The following is a 9,335-nucleotide window of genomic DNA, read 5'->3' as shown; positions in this document are numbered from 1 at the left end:
TGTGATCAAGGCCAGTTTACTTTTAAAACGGTGTTTGTCTGCATTTCCTTTGTCCTCATGAGTAACTTCTGGGTAAAATAGATTAGATTAGATATATTAACAGACGTAGTATGTTTTTCAAATGTTATGTCTTTTAATGAAGCTTTACACCTTCAAATTATAAACATGTGAATGACGTGCCTGTCATATTCTTCCTATTTAACGGGTTTGAAAGTTACAGTTTTGGAATTTCAAAGACAAATTGTGGTCGAGGTCAGTATAATTGTAACACAATGTTAATCTGCTTTTCCATTTTCCTCACGAGTAACCTCTAGGTAAAAACAGACAGACAGATAAATAGACTGGTATAGATATGTAGTGTTGTTTTCAAATGTTGTTTCTTTCAGTAGAAGGTGTAGAACTTTCAGAATATAAATATGTGAATGCTATGGCTCTCACGCGTTTGCTGGTGAAAAGCTTTGAATGTTACAGTATTGAAATTTGTAAAACAACTTGAAAATATTCAATATTTTGCTCCTGATCTAGAGGAGATAACGGGGCAGTGAAACAGGATTCTCATGGAGACGTGAAAGAATCCAAGGATAAAACCCTTGGGATCCTAAAGGGAAGGAAGGAAATTAAAACACAAAAATTTCACTGTGATCAATTATTGGTTTGCCTTATACCTTACAGTCTTTATTTTGCTAATGTTAAAACTACGTGGATATGCTTAGCTTATTAAAGAAAGTTTGTTGCGAATCATTGCGTATTATTTGATATGTGCTGGATTTAAGAAACAAAAAACTCTGATGGGATCTTACTGTTTTGGGGATTCAAAATAAACACATAATAGCGGCTAATCATTAAAGACCCACTACATCCCAATCCATATCCCAAGTCGTCTATAATACAGTATGTATGTTCTAACATTCCTACACGATAAGGCTTACCGGACTGCCTTTAGACATCAATAACTTGCACATTTTTCACCTTCACAAAGCTGGTAAGTGACCGAGCCCGGATTAGATCCCTGTTTTGAATTTGTGGGAAGTTCACATTTTTCCAATCCTACCAGCCTGAGTCTGACTACGTGCCTTTTAATTCACTATTTCCATCTCAGAGCTCCAGGAATGCATCTCAGGGGACTAAGGAAGGTCTCTGTACAGAGAGCAGGGGATTAGAATAGGATACACACAGCAGTAAGAATAGCGATACAGAAGTATCGCTATGAGAATGAGCAGGATGAATAAAGAAGACAAGAAATAATAGTGGCAGTATGATTACGTACATATGCACAACCAGTTAAGCTCAAAACATTGAGGTCTCAAAAATCAACGTGGGCAGCCCCCCCTTGCAAAAGTCAGTCTGGCACTACAGAAGTCACATGACAGGCCAAGTGGAAAGAAGGAATCCATCAGACTGTTTTTTCTCTGACAACCCAGCACCTCGTCTGGGGTCCCTGCGTTTTGCCACAACCTGCCCCTGTCACATCACTCCTGGCACGAGGACCCAGTCTCTGCCAGGTTTGCAGTAGGAAACTTCTCAATGTGGTAGGGATGTGACACTTCCAAGAAGGGAACCAGAGCAGTGGGGTCCATAGAGCCCCACCCCAGCTGTCAGCCCTTGAAAGAGGAAAACAGTTGTGGCTATTCGCGGCTCCTCCTGACCTCTGTCTTGGAAGTCCCAGGAAGGCTATCCCCTAGGCCTGAGGGCTATCCCTTCAGGTAAGCAGAGGATACAGTCCCCAGATTGGCTCACACTCAAGGTGAAGACCCTGATTAACACAACAGAGGGGCCTGCACCCAGCCCCTCCCTCGAGGTTTGCCCTGGCAGGCCCAGGGAAGGCCTGGCATGATGGGGGACAACCTGACTTCTCCTTGGAGGGATTCCAGGAGATGGGGCTTTGCTTTTCAGCTTGGCTGTCCAGCAGAGAGGGGCAGCCCAGCGCAAGGCAGCCATCCAGGTAAAAATCCTGCATTAGGGATGAGGCAGCCATCCACCCCAGAAGAGAGGGGAAGGCACAAAGTTCTGCTTCCGCAGTCGGCCCTGGACGTCCAGGTAGAGCTTTCACACTGAGGTTACCCCTCAGTTTCTGAGGGAGGAGATGATCTGCGGGAACTGCAACTCTGGGACCCATGGGGGAGCCCCATTCAGCCAAGGGGCTAACAGTGTCAAGGTAGTGACACTAAGTGACAAAGAGCGTACCCTTCCCAGAAATGAGGGGGCAATCTAGAGCCCTGTCCCATTGTTGGACTTGGAGACCTGGGCTCCGTGAGGTGACCAGTCACACCTCCCTCCAGGGCGTCTCCTAGAGGGGAGGGACCTCATCAAGGAGTATCTCAACGCAGCAGAGGGAGGAATTACCGGTGGTCGGGAGTCAAGGTGAGAGCCTTGAAGACTGAGGGGACCAGATACCTGTTAACTGGGGGCAGCACAGATTCCTTCCACTGCTGTCAGCCTTGGGAGACCAGATGAGGCAAACTTCCCTTCTTCTCAGGGGTCAGGTTATTGTCAGCCCTCGTATGAGGGAAGAGCTACAAGTCAAGATACGGAGCATACTGAGGGAGGCCTCAGGAGGGCACTGGCCCAGAGCAGAGGGGAGCCACCAAGTCTCACCATCTTCCAGCCCTGCGAACCCTGGGCAGGGCTAGTCGGATATGTCACCACCTCACCTCCAGCCCCAGACACTCAATGAAGTGAAGGTATTGGCCTGAATCTGGGGTTCTCTAGTGGGCAGAGGGGGAAATTCAGATTCCGACCCTGTGAGAACTAAGGGGGCCGCCAACCTCAGAACAGTGAGGTCCCATAGAGCAGTCTCACTATTGCCAGTGAACTGATAGCCAGATGTGGAACCTTCCAGACTACGGACCAACCACCTCATAGCAGTGGGGGCCCCACAGAATCCTCCGACTATCAGCCCTGGGAGGTCCCAGGAAGAGATATCGGGAAGAGACGCCATCAGATCCCACTGAGAGGCCACTGAGGAGTAAGGGTCTCAGTGTGAGTGGGGTGGTCCCAGTTCAGCAGAGGGAGAAACATTCACGCCCACAGTTAGGAGTCTTTCAGGGTTCTTTCAGGGTTCTCAGGGACATGCGAGCTTGGCTCTATGTAGGTGACCTTAAGCTGAAAGAAGGAGCAGTCCCGGTTCCCATCAGGAGTCATGTAAGGATCCCGAGTGAGCATTGGGGCTCACTCCTACGCTGAACAAGAGGCCCCAAGGAGTCTGAATCCTGCTGTCAGCCCAGGAAGGGCGCAGGGAGGACATCCTCATGCAGCACTCCCTGACCTTCCCTCCCTGGCACCCCAGGAAGTGAGCACTTGGTCTGCGGCTCTGAGACCCAGGACACTACAGGGACGCATTCCAGGCCCTGCCAGGATTCAAGTGCAGAGCCCGGAGAGACCACAGGGTATTGCACACCCCAGGGCAGTGAGGTGGCCCAGAGACTGCCCCAGCCATCAACCCTGGGGTGCCTTGGTCAGGGCTGTCAGACTGACTCGGAGAGAAGGGTGGCAGAATGGAGGGCCTTGGTCTGAGGGGAGGGTCCTCAGGTAAGCCAAGGAAGATGTCCCCGGCCCTGTCAGGAGTCGAGGTGAGGACCCTGAGTCAGGATGTAGGGAACACTGCACACTCAGAACTGAGAGGACCACAGAGAACCCTGCCCCTGCTGGCTGCCCTGGGTACCTGGGCACTGTTGACAGGAAGTGACATACTCACTTCCTCCCGTGCTGTCACAAAGGGGTGACTTACTCTAAGGGGTGTGGCCTAAGGACCACAGGGGAGGATCTCTAGGCTTTCCAGAGGCCAACGTGAATACTGTGAGGACGAAGGGAACCACACACCTCACAGCAGTAGAAACACGACAGAATTCTCTTCCTTACCTGGCCGCAGGAGACTGACACAGGTATGGTCAGAGGCGGAGGTCCTCACTTCCTCCTAGGGGTCTCAGGGTGGTGCTGGCCTTAGCAGGAGGGGTAGGCCTAAGGGCTGGGGAGGAATTTGAGGCCATAATGGGGGTAGAAGCAACCACTGAGGGACCATCACCACTAAATCGTAGGGATGACAAAGAATCAGGCGACATCCCTGGTTTCAGCCCTTGAAGACCCAGGACGGGGCTGTCCCGCTGAAGCTCCCCCAACACTTATTTACATCAGGTCTATGGGAGGTGAAATCCTTAGTTTGAAAGTGGAGCCACCATTCGACTAAAGGGGTGGGTGTACCAGGCCCTATGTGGAGCCAAAGTAAGGGCCCTTATTGAGGACTGAGTACCCCAAAGTGACCGGGACAGAAAACTCCCCACTGGAGACCTGGACAGGGCTGACACCCTGAGGATCCCCTTCACTTTCTTCTCATGGGTTCCTAGAACTGCACCAATTGAATGATGCCCTTGAACATGAAATCAGAGACTTCTCATACGAAAAGACTCACAGCCCCTGTCCCGTCAGTATGCTACAGTCAGAGCACACAGATGCAGCCTAAAGGGGACAGGCCGATTAGAGCGGGAGCCCTGTGGGAATTTCGAGCAGTGCCCTTGGGGAAAACTGCAACTGTAGCCTCCTTGTAACCACGGTGGTATTTCCATGCCGAAAATGACTCCAATCAGCGTCTCAAGGAGAAGCGGTCTTTAATATGGCGGTTGACCTCAGGTCAGCACATGAGTGGTGGACCAACCCCCACAAGGAGTCAAGGGAAGACACAGACAGAGGACTGCGGGCGGGGGGGCGGAGTGAAGGGGGCGGGGGCCCCAACATCTCCAACAATCTTCCCCCCTGAAAACAGGCAGCCACACATTACCCTAAACTACCCCCACCCCCATTCCCGGGAGGCCTCAAAATGACTGCTAGGCCCAAAGTCCTCAGTTAGTCCCAAAGTCCTTTGCGTACCCCGGGTGGTCTCAGGGAATAAAGACCTCGGTCCGGACTACTGCTCTCTGGCTCAGCTCAGCTGAGGCAGAAATCGCAGGCCCCAGAGACTGAAGGTCAGGCCCGAAGTGAGGAGTGAAGGGACCCCAGACTCAGGAACTGGGGCGTGCGGATCACCACTCGACTTTGCATGGGAGGGTCCCGGCGGGTGCAAAGCCCCAGGTGCTTTCTCACTTTCTGTCACTACGTCATCGGGGTGGGGGCCGGGGGCTGAGGTGCTGGCAAAAGGTCAGCACAGGGAGGATTTCCTGGTCAGTGGAGAATCAGGGTACGGAGCATGATCACTGCGCGGACCACTCACCCCAAACTCAGAGCGAGGACCTCAGTATGCCTGACTACTGTCACTCAAGGAGGCCCAGGCCTTTGTCAGGGAGAACTGCCCCTTAATTCTTCCTCCGGGAATCACAGTGAGTGAAGGCCTTTGTCTGAGTGGTGCAGTCACAGTTCATCAGAGGGAAGAATCTTAGATACACCCAGGCATTCCAACAGGATTTGCGGGAGACCCGGTGGGAGCATTCACGAGGGGACCTCAACTTGTTCGTGCATCTTTCATTTGAGCGAAGCCAGGCCAATGCAGCCAGAGGAGGCGAAACTCTATTCTTCCTGCCGGCCCTCGGGTAGGTGCTGACATTACTATGAGATAGGCCTGAAGCCGAGAGAGGAGACCCTGGCTCTGGCTGTGCCAAGGCAGGAAACTGAGTGAAGCCTGAGGGACCACCCATCACCCTGAACGTGTGGTGACGGTAAAGCCAACAGTCAGCAGGACGGACGTCTCTCAGTCCCTACCTGGAACCACGTGAGCATTCCCCACGAGAACTGACGACTCCAAAAAGCGTAGGACAGAGAGGGCCCCAGAGAGATGTCAGTTTTGGGTGCACTCTCTACCAGAAGCACCATGTCTTCATTCTTGTGGCATGGAGGATTTAGGTGGCAGCTTAAGAACCACAGTGGGGAGTGGGGTAGGGCTTCTTGCCAATCATTAACATAATCATCCTGAATGTGAACTGAGAGCACTTCCCAAACCCAGGACAAAGGGGATCCCCTTGACAGGCCCTGCTGTCGCCCCAGTAACACCTAGAAAGGGCTGTGTGGCTCTGACCTAAATACGCTCTAAGCTTCTCTACAGGGTTTTCAGCAGACAGGCTGATCAGAGAGGAGCCCTCACATCCTTAAAGAGGGTTCCCAGAGCAATGACGGCCCTCAGACACTTAAAGAGGTGCCCTTGGTTAAGGCCAAGGTGGAATCTCCCCGCAAAGGTGCCACACCATCTCGTTCTCCCCCGTCCAGGTGCTGGCATCACCGGTGCCCGCTGTGTCATCATGCCTCCACGGCGACAGAAGCGTAAGGGCCGTGCCCGTAACAAACACTACCGAACCCGTGCTGACTCCAAGAGTCACAAGACAGATCAGAAAGCTGCAGTAGTGGGAAACGAGTACCCCTCCTACTCTTCTGTTTTGGAAGGTGATCCTCAAAGGCCATCAGCTACTGAGACAAGTAGCACTTCCCAGGGGTCTTGGAGACCCTCGTCTACCACCTTTACCTCTTCAGGTGCTTTTGACACAACATCTGACAAAGGTGATGAAAGTCAAGATAAGGACCATTCGTGTTCTTTGGAGGTCCCATCTCCCGAGACCTCGTGCAGTGATCTTCTAACCACGAAGTTGTATTTGCTGGAGCAATTTCTCCTGTGCAAGTATGAAATGCAAGAGCCCATTCTGAAGGAAGACATGCTGAAGATTGTGGGCGAAATTAACCAAGACCAATTTGCTGACATCATCAAAACAGCCTCTGATCATATTGAGGCCGTCTTTGCGGTCGACTTGAAGGAAGTCGACTCAAGCAACCAGGCATATGACCTGGTCAGCAAACTGAACCTCCCCAATAATGGGAGGGTGTATGCTGGCAACGGGTTACCAAAGACCGGTCTCCTCATGGGAATCCTGGGCGTAATCTTCATGAAGGGCAACTGTGCCACAGAGGAAGACATCTGGAAATTCCTGAATATACTGCAAGTATACGCTGGGAGGGAGCACCGCATCTACGGGGAGCCCAGGAAGCTCATTTACACGGACCTGGTGCAGCTAGAGTATCTGGAGTACCGCCAGGTACCTGACAGCGATCCTGCGCTGTACGAGTTTCTGTGGGGCCCCAGAGCTCGCGCTGAAACAAGCAAGATGCAAGTCCTGGAATTCTTGGCAAAGGGTGTTGACACAGGCCCTAGTGCCTTCTCACCCTGGTATGAAGAGGCTCTGTTAGACGAAGAGAGAGCAAGCGCTACAGAGTCAGTCAGGGCTGCCACTGGTGCCACAGCCGGACATGACATCACGGCCCTGGCTGCTCTCGCCCCTAGTGATGCCTGAGGATTTTTTTTACCATGAAGATAAAAATAAAAATAAAAAACTACATCACAAGAGGGACATCAGAGGAAATGTGAAAGAATCCCACGGTAAAATTTTTCGGAGAATGGAATAGAAAAAATAATAAAACGTCATAAAACTTTCATTTTGCTGACTCAGTCTTTTGTTTTGTAAAATTGATTTACATCTTGATATGCTTAGCGTATTAAAGAGTGTAGGAGATGGTAGATCTTAACAAGTTAGACCAGACCTCTCACTCACTCTCTCTTCTCTTCCCAAAACATAATTGAGCGTCTGCGCTTTGGAAGCCTCTGTGCTAGTACTAGGCTTGCAGACATAAAGACCCAGCCTCTGCCCACAGAACTTTGGAAGCTGGGAGCTTCAGTCATGTGAGGAAGATGTTGAGATCCCCTCTATGACTTACAGGAGAGTAAAAAGGACGAGTGAGACGGGAGGGCTTCCAGGTGAAAGCACTCAAGCATATAACCCCTGAGGCAAGGCAGTTGAAGTTTTGGAAGCTACAAGTCAGTCCCCACAATAGACTTTTACATTAAACTACACGGTGGTGGACTGTATGAGGCTATGGGACTGGTGAACAGAGGCCAGATCCTCAGATGAGGTGTCTGAATTGAGAGAAAATGACTGGAAAACTGCACTGTGGGGCAAGGTCCAAAATTAAGGCCCAATAATATGGGCTGCCTGGACATTTGGAGAAACCAGCAGGGACTCACATCCCCTAACGGCAAGTTCCCCTCCATAGTCTTCATTTGCAGATAAGGTCCCCTACCAAACAACCAGCTTTATCAGGGGACAAAGCATAGATCTTGCTCATTCCTAAGCAGCAGTCGTCTGTTCCCTACCCGCCTGCAGAATTTTGCAGACAATCTCATTACACGTTGTCTTGGGAACGAGGGGTTACCTCACACTCTTAATACCAAAAACGCCCCCTCCCAAAGATACTGTCTCTTCACTGAGTTCCCGAGTGCAAACCCCGTGTGGCACCGTGGGGCACGTGGGGTCCTCCCCGTCATGTGAGTACACGTGGTTAATAAATGGCTGTCTATCTCATCTCTGCAGTGTCCAGTGTTGTGTGTGTGGACACCCCATGACCACCTTCCTCACCTCATGGGGTAAACAGAAGGCCATAAAACATGCTCTTGTGAATTACATTGGGATGGTAGATAACCCAGAAAGAAATGCCCACTTGGGGCAGTGTAGTAGTTATCTCAGGCTGCCCTAACAAAATACCCCAGACTGGGTGGTTTAAACAACCAAAATTAATTTTCTCACTGCTCTGGATGCTGGAAGTCCAAGGTCGAGCACTGGCAGGATTAGTTCCCTCTGAGGCCTCTCTCCTTGGCTTGTAGACAACTCCCCTCTTCACGTGGCTGTCTCATTGTGTGAGTGTGTCCCCAGTGTCTCCTCGTGTGTCGTAATCTCTTCTTATAAGGACACCACTCAGACTGCATTATGGCCCACCCTAATGGCCTCATTTTAACTTAACCAGACTTTGAAGACCTGATCTGCAACTACAGTGCCTTTCTGGGATACTGAGAGTTATGACTTCCACAAGAATTTTGGGGGACACAATGGTCTCTCTTGTTTCATAGATCCACACATAAAGATGGAATGTGTCCAGCTGGAACACTTAACAACTTGTCCTGCGGGGCGGCCTGCGGGGTCTGCGGTCCCGCTCCCCACATAAGAACACGGGATATGGTGAGGCCAAACAGGAACACCCACGGAGCCATAAGCAGGGAGACATATCACTATATTCTCGCCGGCGGCATCTGCCTCTCTGCAATCCGCTCTTGCTAGTCCCCATTTTTCTGCTAGCGTAGCCACAGCAGTTATATTAGTGGCCAATGGCTTATGGGTTACAGCTGACGGCCAACTAGCCACAGCTGATGGCCATCTGATCACAGTTGATGGCCATTTACTACCCGAGCCAGCACCTTTCTATGTGAGGCCGAGAGGCCTGGAAACTGTTCTCTGGGGCTCTGTCCCCACATTCCACCCCTACACAGGGTCTCGCCTCACAATCTACTCCACAAGCGTCTTCCGCGAGGGTCCCTGTGC

At 51.2% G+C, this 9,335-nt stretch overlaps 1 protein-coding gene across 1 annotated transcript; it reads left to right on the top strand.

The window, feature by feature from the left end:
* Window positions 1–3,542: 3,542 nt before the first annotated feature.
* LOC308495160 (melanoma-associated antigen B5-like) lies at window positions 3,543–7,259 on the top strand (the record flags this gene model as incomplete). Its single annotated transcript, XM_081043082.1, has 2 exons — window positions 3,543–3,657; window positions 6,187–7,259. The coding sequence occupies 2 exons, from the start codon at window positions 3,543–3,545 to the stop codon at window positions 7,257–7,259; spliced, it is 1,188 nt and encodes a 395-aa protein (XP_080899208.1).
* Window positions 7,260–9,335: the final 2,076 nt, after the last annotated feature.

This window comes from Rhinolophus hipposideros, assembly GCF_964194185.1.
Source record: "Rhinolophus hipposideros genome assembly, chromosome: X".
Classification (NCBI taxonomy): Eukaryota; Metazoa; Chordata; class Mammalia; order Chiroptera; family Rhinolophidae; genus Rhinolophus; species Rhinolophus hipposideros.
This window is presented reverse-complemented; position numbering and strand designations above follow the sequence as displayed.